The 20,056-nt window shown below is 38.2% G+C and overlaps 2 protein-coding genes across 5 annotated transcripts in view; both read right to left on the reverse strand.

Moving 5' to 3' along the window:
• Aff2 (ALF transcription elongation factor 2) overlaps positions 1–20,056 on the reverse strand; it is a 465,019-nt gene that overhangs the window by 138,335 nt on the left and 306,628 nt on the right. The gene's annotated exons all lie outside the window — the stretch shown is intronic.
• Positions 1,797–3,101, reverse strand: LOC107152525 (torsin-1A-interacting protein 2). The gene has a single exon (XM_015498024.2). It carries the CDS (start codon positions 2,718–2,720, stop codon positions 2,325–2,327), a length of 396 nt encoding a protein of 131 aa, XP_015353510.1. The 5' UTR covers positions 2,721–3,101; the 3' UTR covers positions 1,797–2,324.

Below are 20,056 nucleotides of genomic sequence, written 5' to 3' on the forward strand. Positions count from 1 at the left end.
CAAAGGACCATCCAGCATCTGCTTATACACTGCCAATGACAGGAGACTCATTGCTGCTTGAAGCAGCCTATTCCATGCTGAGTCAGCTAGATCACACTATTCTTCCTGGCTGTAGCTAAAGCCTGTTCTCTGGGAACTTCTACCTATACACTGTAGTTTGGAGCCATACAGAACATATTTCCTCCTTCTTTGGTATGACAGGCCTTCAGCTTTGGAAAGCAGCAGTCCTGTCCACTGGTATTATCTCTTCTCCAGGGAAAGATATCCTCAGCTTGCTCCTTCATTTATTGGGAACCTTCAATTTTTCTTCCAATGTTCCATTTATGCAATATGTCACTATTTTAGGTGCTCCCAGCGGGCCCTCCTGATTGCCTGGGGCTCTTTTAACTCAGTCTTTTGTTCTAGATGTGATCCTCCAGCTCCAGGGAGGGTGGCACTATCATTGCCTTCAATCTGGATACTCTGATACTCATCTTCTCTTGATGCAGCCTAATAGTTAGTGACAAGATTATGCACAAGCAGTTGATTTTTCCATGCAAAGATGAGGTGGCTAAGCAGAATTCTTTCCCATTCACAGAGAAAGATATGATTTGATTGGTAGCTCGGTTCCACCAGGCAGTACACACAGTCTATTTGTGAGTTGAAGTCCCCAAACAGGAAAAGCCCCTCAGGCTCCCATCCTGTTATCAGCAGGGGAACCTTCTCAGTGCTTTCAAACACTCATTTTATTTTTTATTTTTTATTTTTTTAGCAGTCCACAGAGTTTATTCAGCAATGTAACTGGGGAGAACCATCATGATAGACATAAGGCAGAACACAGAAGTGGGTCTCTGGGATACATTCTTCACACAGACTAATAAATAACTTTACGTTTCATAACATGCAGCAAGTATGATTTGTTGTGTGTCAACAGCCATTCATCCCCCACTTCTTCCTTCCTAAAAGAATCTTGATTGTATCAGTGGAGACCATGTGCCCCACTGGGGCAATACCAACCCCATTCCCCTTTGCCAGATTTCCCCAGGCTCCCTGGTTAACCTTCTAGTGAGATGTAAGAAGATATCTGCTAGGAATCTGGTGGAAAGATTTTACTCCCTGCTTCCAGTCTCTGGTGGGATTAAAATGTCTGGGGCAACAACAAACCATATTACACTCATTGAGGAAACAAACCATGAAGACAGAAATCAAACACAAGGATCCTAGAGGTAAGGACAGAGTCTGGATCCTCAAAAGCATTGCTGAGCTGCTACACAAGCACTGGATTACCCAGCATCTTAATCTGAAAATTGTCCAGTGGCTTCTGAGATGTTTCCAACAGCTTTTCCCAAGTTGCCTAACTTACAACTCTGATTCCATGATTTTCATGAATAAGAGAAGGCCAGACATGGCCAGCAAGACTTTCTAAGAAAGATGCTTCCACTAGACTGTTCATAATTCATATAAAGTCAAGCTTGGTAATTCCTTTTGCCATAAACCTCACAATACAGGTACTTTTCCATTTCCAAGGGAGGACATTTTAGGTTTCAGTCACTACAAAGACAGGGTAGTCTTTGGTTATGTAGAGCCAAGTTAAAAATGTAAACAGGCAGCATTTTTACATATTTTTGTGTAAACTATGTAAGTGTTGCCTAATAGAATGTAATTTTTCTGGCCGTGACCAGTTATTAACATGAGGATGGGGCCAAACAGAGCAAGAGGAATAAATAGTTATATATGAATAAATTTTATATACACACACACTCATACATCTCTCTTTATCACCGATAGATGTAGAAGAGGGACAATTTAGAACAATGTAGTTTCTTATTAAAATTTATTGGAAGAATCTAGAATTCAGCTACAGTGAGGATGCTTTCCCACAAAAGTTACTATTAGAAATACAATTATGGGGCACACAGTATGGGGCCTCCCCTCCAGGAATACCTAGTTGGATATCAATAATTAGGTTGTACAACTTTTTAGGAGGGGCAAGCTAGTTTCAAAACATTATTTATATGCATTAGTCTGGTTCTAGATGAACCATCTGGTTAGAATACTAAAATATGCTAAATAAAATATGCTTAGGCCACAGAAGCAAACCCAATAATTTAAGCAGTTCCCCTAAGTAGTGCCTGGGTCAGATTCAGAAATGAGGCTGGGGATATAGCTTAGTGGTATAGTGCTTGCCTAGCATGGGTGAGACCCCAGGTTTGATCCCCAGCACACCCAAAAAAAAAAAAAAAAAAAAAAGGAAAAAGAAAAAAAAAATGAATTATATTTCCATCTTCCTTGGGCTATTAGCACAAAACCCTCTATAGTCTCCATGATTTTTACTATTATTGAAGTTATTTATTTTGGCCAAGTTTTTTGTTTAAGGTTTTATCTGTTCTGGTCAAGATTAACTGTAATGCAGGGTTAAAACCAGCTACTCTGGAGTCATGTATCCTTTTTCTAACCAGTGGAGGACCCAGAAGAAATGGATGGCAGGCTTTTTCAAAGGTCCACCTGGTAAGATTTTGGGGAGCCCACTCAAGTGGGAAAGACCAAGGAAGAACAAGGCTTCTATTAGCAGGATTATCAGGATAGCATTCTGGGCAATAATCAGCTCTGTTAATACGGTCTAAGAATACTTGGTAGCATTCATTTTCAACAAGTTCAGTTTGGTACAACCAATGGCCTAGTTCTAAACTAGGGAACCACTGCTGCCCACAATCAGGGCAATGTGAATTATCGGAGAACATCTGGACTTCAAAAGACAACACAAGGAGCAATGTAACAGCAAGAGGCAAATTGACAGAGAGACACCCAAATAAGCAGTCCCGTTACAGGTTTGTTTAGCAATTTCTCAGTTCAACCAGCATTACTTGCAGAAGGTTCAATGTGGCTTGCACCTCAGTGCAATTCTTCAAGATTTCGTTGTCTGGTGTTCACTCAGTTGCAGCTCAATCTCTGACCTCAGGGACCGATGCAGTCTATGATGTTATCAGTCACTTACTAGCAGTGCAGATCTCAGAACAGCTCTTTCAAATCCCAGCTTCACAAGAAAAGAGAGGGCTCTAGTCTCAATTAGTTATTTTTTCTTGTGCGTTATCAGCCGGTGGTGGCGTCACACAGACACGAGGCTTACTNAAAAAAAATAAATTAAAAAAAAAAAGATCTGCTTATCTTGAATTGCCAGCAAAGTGTACCACCCTGCTGGCTGATCCACATGGAACTGCATAGTTTTTGCGTTTTCAATTACAATTGATTCTGTGTATTTAAAAATGTGAGATTTCATGAAACATCTCACTGAGTTGATGTTACCACTGATACATTTGATTATGGTAGGGAGTTTGCAGTTGAAAGGGTTATAATTTCCTGAAAGTATATCTTCAGCAAGAAACTTTTGAGCAAGCTCTTTCACATCTCAAAATTAGTTAAACCTATAAAGTGTGGCAAGCTCACAGCGCACCTTCCATTGTTATTCTTTTCATTAACACTTGAAAGATATTAATCTATTTTTATGTTCTTGCTTTTGCCAAGATAAGGACACCTACACACCATTATACAACTGTACTAATCTTTCACCCAATCATCAGCTAGGGATGAGCACCTCCTCCAAAAGTATTACCAAGGCTTTTATGAGTGACCCCAATCCTAAGCACCTGAACTTTACACCTTCTCCTTTAACAAAAAAAAATAGATACGTATACACACATTTAAGATTGGTCTGAACATCCACAAAGAAGGCCTCCTTATGTCTGGTCTCCTCTGATTCCTCCCAGAGAAAGAGAGAGAGATAAAGCAGGGAATCAGATCCCTACTGGACAAATACGATGATTAAGATCATGAGAGGTGAGGTTGCTAACAAACAGCCTCATATTTAGATGTAAGTGAATAGTGGCTAGTTCCAAAGTACACACTTTCCAGTAGAGCAAATGAGGCTCCCCTTTGAAAGGTTGGCTAACATGGTTAATGGAGAAAGGATTAGGTAGTAACATTTTATTTTTTAGTATTTGACAAAGAATGGATTCCACGTGTGATAGAGCACTCTATATACATTTCAACAATGACCAGACACTTATCTTAATCTGATATCAAGTCTCCAAAGTGGAAACCCAGAAAAAAAAAAACACAAAAGGCCCAATTTTCCATTGCACTATACATACCATGGCTCATGGCTAGAACTCTGACAAATCAAACAACTTGTAAGAAGCCCTGCTTTGCCCATTTGAGACATAGAAGCTGTGTACCTCAAAGGCTTTGGGGAAGAAGACAATGTGGTGTTGTAAACTTTGCTAATCTCAAATATACACTATACTCATCATACAGTGCTGTCTAAATGACTCCTGTATCAAATAACTAGTATATTGTCACAAGCCTTGTTTTACTCAACTTTGAATCTCCAATGCTTGTTACATAGTAATTGGATGGCCTTTTTGTACCACAAACTAAAGAGGCAAGATTTAACATCACACCTGTATGTCAAAGGAAGAATCAGAGACATGAAGAAGCAAAGTGACTTGTCCAAGGCTGCATAACAAATGTCAGGGTCTCTTTGTTCTACTAATTTTTTACTAAGTGGCTATTATGTGCCAGCAACTGGGATACAGAAATAATCAAACTCTTTCCCTGGATGAGCACACTCTTCCTGACACACTAGGAGCACAGTTGCAAGAAGAAATTGTAGTATGAAGCAACTGGGAAAGGATTCAGAGCAGAGGTGACAGAGAGGGTGGGGGAGGTCCTTTCAGAGGCTCACATTATACCTGGCACACAGTAGCTCATCAAACAATATGTGTTTAGGATAAGCATAAATATTAATGTTCTTACCTTCAAAGACTTCAAACTTAGGATGGAATTACAGCAATTTTTCAAATGTCTATCTCATGAATGGCAATGATGGGGGTAATTACTCTATTCACTATTGTTGTGTGGTCAGAAAACTAAGAATAACATAGGGCAAGCTTGACTCAAATTTGAGCTCTGTATGGAGCTACCTGAATGATCCTGATCAAGTTGCTTGCCCACTCTGAGATCAGTTTTCCACCTGTAAGCTGCTGGCTTTGGCTTGAATGTTTTCTAGGGTTTCTCTAGCTATCAATGTGGTTAATCTGTGAGTCTACCTGCTCTGTGTATGTCAGAAGCCTGTCATAAGGGAAAGAAAGCTAATGAGTGTGTAAGGGTTTGGAATAGAGCTGTACACATTTAAGCCTCATTGTTACTAGCCCCACAACCACAACTGTAGCATTGCCAGTATGAGCTGGCAAGCATCTGTTTAGCAATCAGGCAACTGAGGCTCTGTTCAGACTTGAGAAGATAGTGGTGGCACACACCTTCCCCCTTTCCTTCTACTGACATGCCAAGAAAGTAGTCACTGCAGTTTTAGAAGTCTTTCCAAATTTCTGTGATTATGAATAGTAAGTGTGGATAGTTAAGGGTTTTCAGGCAGAAGGAAAATAAGTCCACAAAATCAGGTTGGAGCTTATTTTCATGGGGACTTGGAATTAAATTTACCCTTAAATCAGGATAACTGACCTTGGTGTCTGATTTCCTTTGGGGATATTTTCCTTGTTTCTTTTGAGGGAGCATTCTCCTCAAAATGTACTGACAGCAATGCAAAAATATACACTGGACAATCTTAAAAGCCACCACACCACAGCCTCAGGATATAGGAACATCAGCATCCTCTTCTCCAAAACTAATTAAGCCTAAAAACATTGAATCCACATGTCCCATTTATGTGAGTGAGGACTCAGCATTAGATAGTCAAATCTGATTTTTTTAACTAAAGGAGGCCTCCTCCAGAGAAAAGCATGTGTGTGGCAGGAAAGGGTGTTAGCTTACTAGAAAACCTAATTTGTTTGAATAAATGACTTAGAACCTTTGTATTGATGGGCCTTGATAGTTCTCTGGGGAGGCAGAAATGGGAGAGGAGGCAGTTAGGCATTAGGATTACTAGGGAATATGGGACAAGGGCCCTTGCAGTGTCCAGGAAGGACTGTTCAGGGACTCAGCCTCAGAAGGGCAGCAGCCAAATCATTGATTAGCTCTCACTCCACTATCAGTTGCTAACTGGCCTGTGGGAATCTTGGCTCCTCCCTGATAGGAGACAGAAGCAAAGCAGGAGGGTTAGCATATTATCTGTAGCCACAGTGGGGCTGTTCCTGGGAAATGGATAAAAGGAAGCTGGAGGGAGCCATGTTGTCATTTTGGAGAAGAACCCTGTGCTGTCTGTGATCTGTCTAGGCAACTACTCCCAGTGTGGTATCCCAAAATACAGCTACACTGCTCTGTAGCCACTGCAGAAACACTTAGGTCAATCTGCTGCTTTTCCCTCAGGAAGGCCTAGGGAGGATAGTGGACCTAAGATGGAGCCCTTTGGCCAGGGCAGGGAAATTGGCTGTTCCATATAAAATTTCTTTTGGAGGGCATCAAGGCATGTGGGCGGGGATACTGGTATCTTTCTTCTCTGGTCCCTCTCAGGGTAGATCATGCATTTCCTAGAACAAGCTAGTTTTACCCTAATGATGCTCAAGAGATATGTGCTTTCTATGTAGGGCTCAAGTGCTTTTTAACCCTGTCTAGACCACAGTCTAGAACACTGATCCTACTCAGAAAATGGGATCTTACTTGTTAGGCTGGGAAAGTGCTGGGCACATGGTATAACTTGGCTTCAGTGAAGCATTTACCAAACCTCACCTAGAAATCTTGCAGCTCAGGATGAAGAAAGGTGCATTATTATGTACTATGGTGGAATAAGCTTATACAAATATCAGAGTAAGTACAGTCAACCAAGCAGACATGTCCCTACAGACATGCCATAGGGCTCTGTCATTAGTAGTCCTCCCCTGTTAACACATGTAAATATAATATTATTATTATATTATACTTGAATAATAATATTATTATTAAGCCTTACTTTTTAATGCCTCACTTTTAATCAGACTCGGGTAGCAAAAATCACTCAAAATATTATCTTGTTCAATCAGTAATTTGAAAGAACATATAGAATATCTGCTAATCAGAATTACAGGTGACAATACACTATGAGTTATCAAAATTCAGAAACATCTTGCAACACTGACCTAAAGCAATTATAATCTACAAACCAAGTATAAAACTGAACAATGAGAAAGACCACGTAGCTTAACTATAATCCATGGGGTCAAAAACCAATTATTTTAGTTGACAACCCCAAATTACTGTGAGGGCTTTTGGCAGCCAAAAGAATTTTTGCCAAATCATGTGACATTAAGATAAGTGTGGAAGGCAATAGTTCTGCTAGAAACTGCATGGAAAAGACCTGGACACAGACAGAGAACTCTATCCTGGAAGCCCCATCTTGGCACGGGAGTGTGGATACTGTGATCTCTACTAGATGCTGAGAGGAAGAAGAGAGAAATCTACAAAAAAATTAGTCCAATGGGAAGAATAATGTATGTCTTCAAATAAGCAAAAGATTTGTGATGTGCTTTTGCAATTAAAGGTTTGGCCTATGGGTAAAAGCTATTAGGGGACAAATTTTAACTCAACCTAAGGAATAAATTCCAATGATGTGAGGTTTCCAATCACAGAGCCTACTTTCTTAGAAGGCAGTAAGTGAGAAACACATGTCTAAGGGTGAGATGATCCCAATGTAGGATAATGGAGAAGGGATTCCTAGAAAGGCAGGGGGTAGAAAGGTATGAACCAACTAATTTGCCTTCCTAATCAGTAATCATACTTTTTATTTCTATATAGATAGCAATATATATAAGAAGATGGAAAGCTGAATATTGATCAAGATTGCATGACATATAGACATGGCTGACCAATTTAGCCAAGGAAATTGATTATTCTTCTATGATTGGGGTGTGAGAGGGCATTGGAAGGGTACTGTTTCACAGTGAGACAGCTACCATCCCAATGTCTGACTGTTTGCTCAGCCCTTGCAAATTGCAACAACACTGTAGCCATAGACTTTACTGGCTTGATCAATAAATATTCCTGCCAAGCCATTCTAGTGGTCAAAACCTTGATCAGTCTAGATGAATGAATATTCTTCTGTTTGGCCTCATCTGAATACAGTCTCCTGAGAATGTATCTCTGATTTCTGTACAAGTGCTGGTAGGGAGAAAGTATATGATCCACTGCTTTAGTTGTTACATGAAGTATAACTTCCCAACCATGGTGTAAAAGTGGGCCAACCCAAAATGCAGTATACTAGACCAAAACAACAACAACAAAAGAGTGATTCTTTTCAAAGTTAACACTAACTTGTGATTTCATTGACACAGTATAAAAATCCTGGCAATGTTTCTTCAAATAACTAGTTGATTGTTTAAGCCCCAGGACTATACATGTAAAAAGCTCATACTGTCTGCCTTTATCCTGAAAACCCCCAAACTAAGCTCCACTGAAAAAAGAGCCTAATTCTGATTTACAATTAAGAAGCATGGTGATCAGTACTCTGAAGCTGTATTTCATGCTTTTTCAGACAATCAATCTAGCCAATTTGCTATTATCAGATACAACCAATTACCTTTCACCCACTAAATGCAATGGGGATATATGGCCAGGTATAGAATCTATCCATGAGACTTCTTTTGAACTTGTTTACCCTCAGGCATTTTTCCCTCAGATGCTCAAACGAAAGAAACACCTCCAAAGGCAATAAAGGGGTGAAGACCCCCCAATTTACTGGTCAGAATCCAACCATTTCCATAGGGTTCTGTACAAGGTTTCAGCAGCAACAACCTGAGGCCACAGCACAGGTCACCAAAGGGTTTGACTCTTCCAACAGATGATTGTCTTGTAAATTTCAGTCCTCATCAGGAAATCTGTCTAAATTAGGTTGAACCAGACAGAACAGAAGACTGGCCACGCTACTAGGAAATGCTGTTAGGTTGAACAGCATGGAATTCTTTGGCTTTTGTGGTAAAGGCAAAATTAGCACAAGTCCAGGGGTTAGAAATCTACAAAGTACTCACTGAATTGAACTACATTTCAAAGATAGGAGCAATAAGAAAATCTAGTTAGAGAGTTTTTGCTCAGTGGTTCAGGTCAGGCATCTGAGGAATCTGAGGTTTCTTCGTGGTCATTTCTTCTATTTTTAATCCTTCATTTTAAAACTTACTCCTTCGTTCTTAGGCTAATTTTGATATCAGAACACTGATTCTCTTTTCCAAAGGTTTCAGGATGGGGGGCAAAGTACATATTTATTTACTTCAATTTTTAAATTTGTTTTAATACATGACATTACAATGCACTTTGACACATCATACATATATGGAGTATAACTTCTCATTCTTCTGATTGTACACAATGTAGAATCACAATTGTCATGTACTTATATATGTACATAGGGTAATAATGCCTAAAATGTTTTCTCTGATACGCAGATGCTAATTCTCAATGAAGGGGAGTGGGCTAGGGAACAATAGAGTTGCTTTAGATTAGGTAGAGGGGACTAATAGAATGAATCAGACATCATGACCTGTCAAAGTGTATTGTACTGTCATGTATAACTAATTAGAACAAATTTTTAAAATCTAAAATAAAAATGTGTACTTTAAATTGATATGGGTGTTGTTACCTCTTCATTGTCTTTGAGGTATTTCTTTGAGGTGAGCATCTAAGGGTTGAATGCCTGAGGAGAAACAAATTCAAAAGAAGTTGCATGGAGGGGCTGGGGTTGTGGCTTAGTTGTAGAGTGATCGTCTAGCATGTGTGAGGCACTGAGTTCAATCCTCAGCACCGCATAAAGATAAATAAATAAATAAATAGTCTCCATCTACAACATATATATATATGTTGTGTGTGGATAGGTTCTACACCTGGCCATACATATCCCCATGTACTTTAGCGCCCCCCACCCAAAGAAGTTTTTAACTTCATTGTTGAGTTGCCAGGTTTCCTGTTTCAAATTACCATGCTATCAATTATACCCAATGGCCATCACTTAAAATGTACTGGCTTGAGACACTTCCCTAGGATTTCATAATATTACAACCATTTTCCCAAGTGAAATGGCATGCCATATCCTCATAGCATGAGATACTTTTTTATGATTACCATCCAACTGGCTTGTTCAGCTCCAGCTCATGCAAACCAAATTGAGAAAACACACACACCTTCATTGGCTTCTCTCCCAGCATCATATTTAAAGATATACATTTAATTTCATTCATTCAAAAATCATTTTTGAGTGTCTAATCTCTACAAGGCATCTAAGAGTCTGGAGTCTGGACCAGGTCTAGGCACAGGGTCCTATAGTGCTAGGGATAGCTAGAGTGTCCATCATTGGACTCAGTGTAAGATAATGAAAATTGTTAGTTATCATTCAATATAGAAGGATAGGAGAGCAATATGGAATTGATCACATCCAGGAACTTCCAAGGGGGTTTATTGCTCCCCCACTGCTAGAGAGATACATAGTGTTGAAACAGCAACAGAGCCATCCTTTAGGAAGCCAGCTTGCACTAGCAGTGACAATGCTATGCCAAGGGGAGCACAAGGATACATTTCCTGCAATCTCCAGTATAATCCTTTTCAAAGAATCACACAAAGCATTAGTATTCCATTTCTAAGGGCTGCTGTAGCTTTTCAAACATGCTAGCTTTCTTGTAGTTTACACTTATCACATTAAGAAAAATGGTAATGAGGAGTTCATGACAACTGCTTTTAGAAGGAACAAAGGCTCAATTGCTGGGGAAAAAAAGAAGTAATATCTATTTTCATGAAAAAAGGCCTCCAGTGAACAACTTGGCTATATCTTTGCTCTCTCAATATTTCTGAGCTCAGTAATAAAGCACCAGGCCACTAATACAGCCAAAACTCTATCCAATATGATTTGCATGGAATTGTCTTGCCTCTAAAATAGCTATTTCAATCTTAAAATCACAGAATCACAGTGCCAAGGGGATAAAAGAGAATTGGTTTGTCCCTTTCACATAAAATTAACCAACAAATCTATCACAAGATGTGAAGTCTACCGAAAACCCTGTCTTCCCCCCACCCACTGACATCCTCCAATAAAAATAAAAGTAAACCCACAGAGGCATCAAACTCTGAAGTAACCTGAATTTAACAACACCAAAACATCCTTAAACCCCAGTGAAATTGATTCAGAAAGCCCACGCTTAGGTTTCCAAGTCCCTAATGGGCTGAGTATTCCTGAATGCCTGGACAGTCATTCCTCTCCCCAGGTTTGTTTTACTCTGCAATTACTCCAAATAACGTGAAATATATAGCACCTGTATCTCATATTAAGAGTGGCAAAAAAAGCAGCATGAATGAGAGTCATATCTTTTTTTCTAAAAGGATATTTGACTAATGGAGAAAGAGAATGTTCTAAATTCATTCTAATTACTCTAGGGGCCAGAGATGTGGATGGAAAACTTGGCCACGTAGGCACACTGTAACATTCTAATCCTGTATTAAGATTAAGAACACAGGTATCGTTTTGCCTTGGTGAAAACTGTCACTTGCCAAACAGTGTAATATAGGAATATTTATAGATATGTAGATTTTGGAAATTGTAATTGTGAAGATACTGATATTTGTCAAACATAAATACAATCTGATTATTGCATTTCATTACTTAGTCATTTCTTTAAACAAAAAGGCAACAATTGTGCACATAACTTATTATCAAAGTGCCTTTTATTAATAGCTTCCCATTGACATCTTTGAGGACACCCACATCTGTAGAGCAAAGTATTTGCCCACCATGAAGAAGAGCTGAACATTCAAACTGAATCCTCCCACCCTCACTGAAGCTTCCTTAATAATCCTGTGAGAATTCATTGTTCATGGATGTCTCTAAATCCTATTTAAACCACTCTTTCTAGCCTATACTATCTCTTGGAGTAACCAGATCGATATTTTACTCCCAGCTATAAATTTAACAAAACAGCAAATAGATGATTCAAAAGGAACAATGTGGAGCTCTTTGCTGGAAAAGTTCTAGTGGGCAAATGTAACACTGGGCTTGTGGTAAATAAATAGTGCATGGAGGCCTCTCCCCCATATATGAGCCTGGGTATCTCAGGTCTGGGGTTCAAACTGCTCTTTGTAAGTACCTGATAACTCTTGTCAAAAAATCAATTGTCAACCAGTGGTTTAATACTGGGTTGCAGCCCCATCTCTCTCCCCAGTGGGACAGCACATTGCCCTCTGCTCCCACAACTAGCCCTTTCTCATCCAGTCTGTTCTTCACTTTAAAGAAGCAAAGCAATTGCAAAATCATTTACAAAAAAGTCCTTGTCAGGAATTTGCAAGCTACCCACAGAGACTGTTATATAGTTGACAAAAATCAACATGGTAGGGTCTCTGAGCTAATTAAACAAATGTGACAACTTGAAAAGCTGCAAAATGCCTTATGAACCATAGAGTGGTCAAAAATGAAAAGCAAAAAAGGCATGCTGTATTAAATACATAAAAGGGGCTTACATGTGTAATAATTAAGAAAATCACAGGGGCAATTTAAACTCCTCAGGTAAACCAAATTGAAAGTCCATGAAAAGTTGAAATATTGAATTCAAAGTCATACTATAAATATTTGGAGTTGTTGAACAATGTAAGAAAATCAGAATAAGTCATCAATAAGAACTTTCATGTATTTAGGGGCCAGAATTCATTGAATGTGTCTTTTGTGTTATAATTTTATTTATTTTTTTTAAAAGAGAGAGAGAGAGAGAGAATTTTAATATTTATTTTTTAGTTATCGGCGGACACAACATCTTTGTTTGTATGTGGTGCTGAGGATCGAACCCGGGCCGCACGCATGCCAGGCGAGCGCGCTACCGCTTGAGCCACATCCCCAGCCCCTGTTATAATTTTAAATCCACTCAAGAATCCAGGGAAGTATTCTTCTTTCAATTTCGCAGATCAGATAACTAAGCTTTGGAGTTAAAGTCATGCAGCTCAAGAACCTCTGCCCAGGTGTCTGACTTTGAGCTCTGCCTTGAACCTCTGTGCTCCATAAGGAACAACCTTCTAAAAGGGAATGCTACAGAATGTGCAATAGGGCCAAGTTTCCCCATGGTTCTGGGTTGTCAATCACATTTCAGTGGTTTTAAGTGCTACTTTTTAATAAGTTTCAAACGACTGCCCTTACTCTTGCCATTTTCTCAAATTATTGCCATGGACACGATCACACAATCTATGTGATTTTGGATGAAAAAATAAATCTTATGGAAGCTCCTTCCTTACAATCACAATGATAATAAGCACAGTGAATACTACCAACACATTATTTGAGAAATTGTCTCTCCCATTGTAGTGGCTCTTAGGGACCTGCCTTTACTCAGTGCCTTGTTTAAAGTGATAATTATGGCATTATTGTGCTTTGAGGAGCAATACTAAAATCAGACTACAGCAATGGCATTAAATAATAATTATCAATGGAGGACATGAGGGCAATCTGGCTGCAACATCTGTTACCTCATTGATGACCAGAGTTGATTCAGGTGATACGGCTCTTAGATAAGTGAGTGCCCACTTCCTCTATCATTGCTGAATGTGTGTCCCTCCTAAAGGTGCACACAGGCATTTGGTCAGAGAACAACCTTCCCCCAAAGAGAAGGACCATTCTTACAGGAAGGATATATAAATAGATGCATGTTCCTGCAAGAGTCTCTAAACAAACTCTCAAAGCCTACTGGTAGGAGAATTTGGAGTAGTTAAGATTCCAAGACTCTAGACATATTCAAAGAGTATTTGCTTGTGGAAGTCTGCCTTTCTTAAACCAAAAAAAGAAAAATGGAAATTAAAAAACTTATGACAAAACTAGATCATTTGGAGAAATAAGAAATGGAATCATTGTAATGCCTAATATTTGCATAACTATTCTACTCACTTAACACTATTATCTACTTATTAAATTAAACTATTTTTATGGCAAATAAAATTCTAACTTTAGTAAAATAACACTGAGTTCATTTTCTCTATCCATTCTTCGAAAAATATAAGTCATCCAAGAAACATGTGACATCTACCCCATGCACTTTTTCTATACTTATACCTGTCACCTTTTTGTTCATGAATGTGTGGCGAGGTACAGTAATAAGTTCAACACAGACAAATGTCTGATGGACATCACATTTGACCATGAGAGACAGCATCCCTCTACACAAAAGGATAGCAAGTGTAAGGGCATGAAAATAGCTGGGGGAACTGAGAGAAAAAAGATAGAAACATTAATTCATTAGTATGAGTGATCTCTGTTCTGCCTCTCACATGGTATGAATAGGCAGTCCCCACACACACACACAAAAATGACCAGGAGTGGTTGGGGGGGGCAACACATATAGAAAGAAGGGGAGATGGCACTTCTGAGAAAGGGAGAAAAGCCATGAATGGAGGATGGAGAAAAGGGCACACAGTTGGGAGCAATGGCAAGACCTGAAGTAGGCATGAGTGATGACATAAAGGAAGGACCTTGACTGCCAAGATGGAGATTAGGGAATTTCTCCTCTAGGTACTGGGAAGGAAAGAAGGATCTCATATTGGGTGTTTTAAGTACTATTCTAGGGGCTTCACATGCATCATCTCCTTTATCCTTCCAATAATCCTGAAAAATAGGCATTGCTATTATGATTTTGTAGACAAAACAGAAAAGAGTCTACCCAAAAGAGGTCTGCAAGTGAGAAGAACAAAGCTTTACTTCAAGAACCATGATGTCTCCCTAGAACATTTTTCCTTTTATTGTTCTAATACTATCCCTCAGTAACTTCTCCTCAGAGGTTTGATTCCACTATTTCAGGTCTCCAACCCCAATTCCAGCCTCTGGTAATGTAAATTGTAGAACTTGAGAAAATATAAAAGAGAAAAATCAACTCACCCATAATCCTGTCTCTCTAACACAACAGAACTATCATTTCAGAGCATTTTCTTTAGTTTCTTTTTCATATTTTTACATAACTATAAAAAGTACATAAAATGTTATATTCTGGGATGAGGATGGAGCTCAGTGGTAGAACACTTGCCTAGCATGTGCAAGGCCCTGGGTTTAATCCTCAGCACTGCAAAAAAAAAAGTTTTATTCTGGTTATTTCACTTAACATTCTATCAAAAGTTTTTTTTTTTCCCATGTAGGTATATCAAATCTCAAAGCCATCCCTTCAATGGCTAATTGCTATTTTGAGTGTATATATCTAAGTTTGGTTAACTATTCTCCTATTTTGTATACATAGTAGCATTTATTGCTATTAGAAATAATGCTGTAACAGATAATTTTGTTCACATAGTTTTTTCTAGGACTTTGGATTTTCCTCATAGCATGGATTACTCAAAGGGGAATTATAGATTATCCTGGTCTCTCTAAAAGTAGAGTGACCATACTAAATAAATGTTGAAGTGACTGCATCTATGAATTGAAAGATTCAATAAGTTAAAGGTGATAATTCTGCCCAAATTGATGTGTAGATGTAATGCAATAGCGACCAACATTCAAGCAGGATTTGTTGTAAATATAAACAGCATGATTCTAAAAGTCAGATTGAAAGGAAAATGAACTATAATAGCCAAACCACTTATAAAAACAAAGTTGGTGCATTCACAATAGTCTATTTTAAAACCTGCTATAAAGCTATAAATGTTGAGAGTTTATAGTAGTGGTGAAAGTTCAGAAACATAGACCAATGGAAAATAGTAGAAAGTACAGAAATATACCCACATAAATACAGTCAATCAAATTTTTACAAAACTGCTAAAGCAATTCAATGAGGAAAGATAAAAGATCAGTTTTTTCCAAGAAATGAAGTTGAAAAAGAATGAATAAACTAAGTCTCAACTTACACCTTACACCACATACTAAAATCAATCCAAAATGGTTCAAGGACCTAAATAAAATTCTTACAAAAAACATGAGAGAGAAATTTTATGATCTTGAATTATAAATCAAGTTCTTAGGCTTTATACCAAAACCATAACCAATAAAAGGAAAGCAAAATGTACATAGGACTTAATCAAATTTAAGAAATTATGTTGTTCAAGGATATCATAAAGAGATTGAAAAGAGAAGCAAATATCCTAGAAGAAAATATCTGCAAATAACATATCTGAAAAAAGACATATATCCATAATATAAGAAAAATTCAAGATTCAATAAAAAATGACATTCTGATTTCAAAGAGGAGGAAATGATTTGAACACATATTTCATCAATAAAGAAACAAATGGAAAATAAGATCATGAAAAATTCTCAAATCCATTAGTCATTTAAGAAATGTTTTAAAAATCAAAATCATAAACCCACTATGCACCTACTAGAAAAGCTTAAATTAAAAAAAAATAAGACCAAGTGTTTGCAAGGATACTGAGCGATTGGGTCTTGCATATATTGCTGGTGTGAATGCAAAATTGTATTGCCACTCTGGGAAACAATTCAGTACTTTTTAAAAGAAAGTTAAGCATATACTTACCATATGACCTATCAATCCCTTTCCTACGTACATATAAAAAATAAGAACATATGTTACCACAAAAATCTATGCAGGATTGTTAATACAAACATTGTTAATAATCAACAAAATCCAGGAAAAACAGGAAAGGCCTTCAGATGTGGTAATCCATGCAAGGGACTATTGCTCGGGAATAGAACAGAACAAATTATTGTTGTATACAATAACTTTAAGTTAATTTCAAATTCATTATGCTGAGTAAAATAAACCATTTTGGAAAAGTTCTATACTATGTGATCTCATTTATATTTACATTCTAGAAAAGGCAGAACTATAGTGGCACAGAATAGGCCAGTAGTTTTCTAGGGATTAGGGGTAGGGAGGAGGGTCTGACTACTAAGGGATAATATGACAGAATTCTTTGGGATGTTGGAATTGTTTTGTATTTTATCATGGGTGATGATTATATGAATCAGTACATATATTAAAACTCACAGGGCTATAAGTTTAAAAAAGGGAAAAAAACTTACTGAATGTGAATACCATAAGGCTCAGTCTCTGGTCCTGAATTACTGAATGTATTTTTTTAAATTAACAGGCTGGTAATCAATATTGCATGTCAAGTGTGGTCTGAACAGAACATATCAGAGGAGATCTATCCACTTTTTTTTTTAGATGTTCTAGGTTAATGGTCACCAAACTATCTCCCACAGGACAAATACAGCCCACTGCCTGTTCTAAAGGACACAGTCACAATTACTTTTTTCCCCCCATACATTGTCTATGGATGTTTTCATGATACAGCAATAAAGATGAATAGTTGAGACAGAGCTACATGCCCTAAAAAGCCAAACACATTTACTCCTAGGAGCTTTATAGGAAAAAGTTTGCTACCCCCTGCTTTAGATATTTGTGTTCTATTAGCATACTTTGGGGGCAGTGTATATGATACTGCTTAACTTTTTTCTTATCTATGTTAAACATCAGTGGACTCCAGTGCTTTATCGTATAATTAACAATCCTATTAAACCTGTTTTATGAGATTTGGTCCATCTGGTGGAGCTGTTTTCCGACACATGGAATTATTAACAATCTTTCCCAGTTTCATTGTTATAACTGGATCAGAGACTGAACCTTATGGTATTCACTTAAAACCTACTCCTTCCTTCTCACATCCTCATAGTGAAGGGCAGAATGCACAATGGTAATAGCGTGGACATTGGAGCCAGACAGCCTTGATTGAGATCTCAGTTCTGCCACTGGTTTGCTATTGAATTTGCAAACTCACTTGAGTGCAAAGTACTTCAATTTCATTGTCTGAAATGCGGGATGAAAATAGTTCCTGCTTCCTGACATTGGTATGGTGATTGCATGAGTATGTGAAATACTTAGAACAGTGCCATGCACAAAAAACTGCTAAGTTAGTGTTTAGTATTATTGTTAGTGTGTACTTTTGATTTCAGCCAATCTGAGTTCCAATCCTGTGTCAACCACTAGTAACCGTATGATTGTGTGATTTGGGGCAATTCATATAACCTCTTAGAGATTTCTAGGATGTCACTGACCCATTAGTCAGTGGTCTCTGGGTAATGAGCTAAGCACTGCTGAAGAAAATTACTCAACCTACAGAGTAGCAAAACTTCCTATGTTTCCTTGGATATCCCTCCCTCTCTTTTTCAACAATGCTTTCAAGATTTCTCCAATCTCCTCAAATTTCTGAACTTTCCCCTGAATGCCTCCTACCCCTGTAGGCTCATTCTGAGACTTGTTCTGAAAACAATAAATTCATCCCATATTTAATTCTAATATTTTATATTTTTATTTTTGATGTTTAATACATCTGGAAATAATGTTGCATGGTGTGAGATAAGGATCCAAGATTAAATTAGGGAAAATAGAAATGTTTAAGATATTATCTTCCTACCCACAATTGGTATGCCTTTTCACTTATTTAAATAATCTTTGGTGTTTCTCATAGTGCCTTAGTTTGTTCATATAGTCATGAAATATTTCTTGCTAAATCAATTAATAAGATATAAATGGAGTTTTTTGTCCATTTTATGTTAGAATTTGTTGCTTTATTTAAAACTCTATTTGTACATATGTATTTTGCATACAGCAGTTTTGCTGAATTGTTATATTGCTCATAATCTCTTTTGGTCAATTCTCTTGAGGTTTGCAGGAAAACTGTGTGTTTGTGTGTGTGTGTGTGTGTGTGTGTGAGAGAGAGAGAGAGAGAGAGAGAGAGAGAGAGAGAGAGAGAGTATGTGTTTGTGTATATGTGTATAACCTAAAAATAACCATTTCCCCATTCTTCCCCATTTTAACATAGTTTATTCCTTTCTGTGGTTTAATTGTCTTGGCTAAATTTCAGAACAATATTAAAAATAGAGAAAAACAGTTGTATAAATAATGTGTTGTCTATTTCTTGACTATAATGAGAATGCATTCAAACTTTCCTATGAAATTTGGTACTAGCTTTTTGGTTGAGATAGATATATTTCATCATATTTAGAATGATTCCATCTATTTTACTTTATCACAAATGGGTGTTGAGGGGGTTTTCAAGATGGCGGAATAGAGGTCATATTCCTGGCTGCTCCTTGAGGTAAAAGCAAGACAGCAGACAGGCAGCTTCTCCACAGGGGGTGAACAAAAAAAAAGGCAGGGGGACTTTATTGAAATTTAAAACTGGACATTCAAAAAAGACCATGATCACAGGAGGTTGAATATAATAAAATAGGGAAGAAATCCCCAGTGATACAGCTGCTGTGGTGGCCAGGCCAGAAACACCAGCCAGAGTGGTCCCTCCTTGAGCATAGTGGAGGGATTAGGGAATTAAATGAACCCACAGTTTTGGGAGTCCCAAGGTGTGTCTGGGTATGGAGCATTTAGAGATTAAGGACATTGCCTACCAAACCTGTGTAAAGGGAAAGAAGCCATTGTTCTCCAGGCAGTCTGCAGAGGACTAAGGAAGGAACCATTTTACAGGTGCACCTTGGGGGCCAGAATCCGAGGGGCTGATTCCTGGCAAACCTGAGTTTGGCCTGAAATACAGGCCTAGTAAACACAAATTGCATGACACGAGTGTGCTTCGGTGGCTAAGAGAAAAATCAAACGTGGAGAGAGGTTTACAAAGGGGAAAAACTGGTTATAGAAATCCACCAGGCTCTCTAATTCCCCCTCCAATCTGGCTATTTGCAGGATCCCCTGGGAGAGATGCATCTGGCCAGGAACTGGGAAGGGAGGGGGAGAGGCAGGAAAGATTGTCTGGAGTTTGAAGGCAAGACCAGGAAACAGAGGATCAGCAGGTTATGCAGGGGACTCAGAATTGAGTCCCACACCACACAAGTGGAACCCAGGGGAGATCCTTGGGGTATAGTCTTCCAGCGTGGGCTGCCAATTACTGGGCACTGCATACAATGCTTTAAAATCTCCAGACCAATTGGTATTCAGCAAAGAGCCTGGAGCCCACCTAATGGAAACCCTGCCTCAAGGAATTGTACATATAGGATTATCTCTCTCACTCCAGCAATCCAGAGGGTGGAGCATCACACTCCAGAAGATCTCACCCAAAACCAATGAAAAGAGAAACTGAGAATTTTTTGAACACCAATAGAAAGAATTTTTTAACTTTTCTTTTTTTTATACCTTTACTTTATTTATTTTTATGTGTGCTGAGGATCGAATCCAGGACCTTGCATGTGCTA

This window comes from Marmota marmota, unplaced genomic scaffold, assembly GCF_001458135.2.
Source record: "Marmota marmota marmota unplaced genomic scaffold, marMar, whole genome shotgun sequence".
In the NCBI taxonomy this organism is placed as follows: Eukaryota; Metazoa; Chordata; class Mammalia; order Rodentia; family Sciuridae; genus Marmota; species Marmota marmota.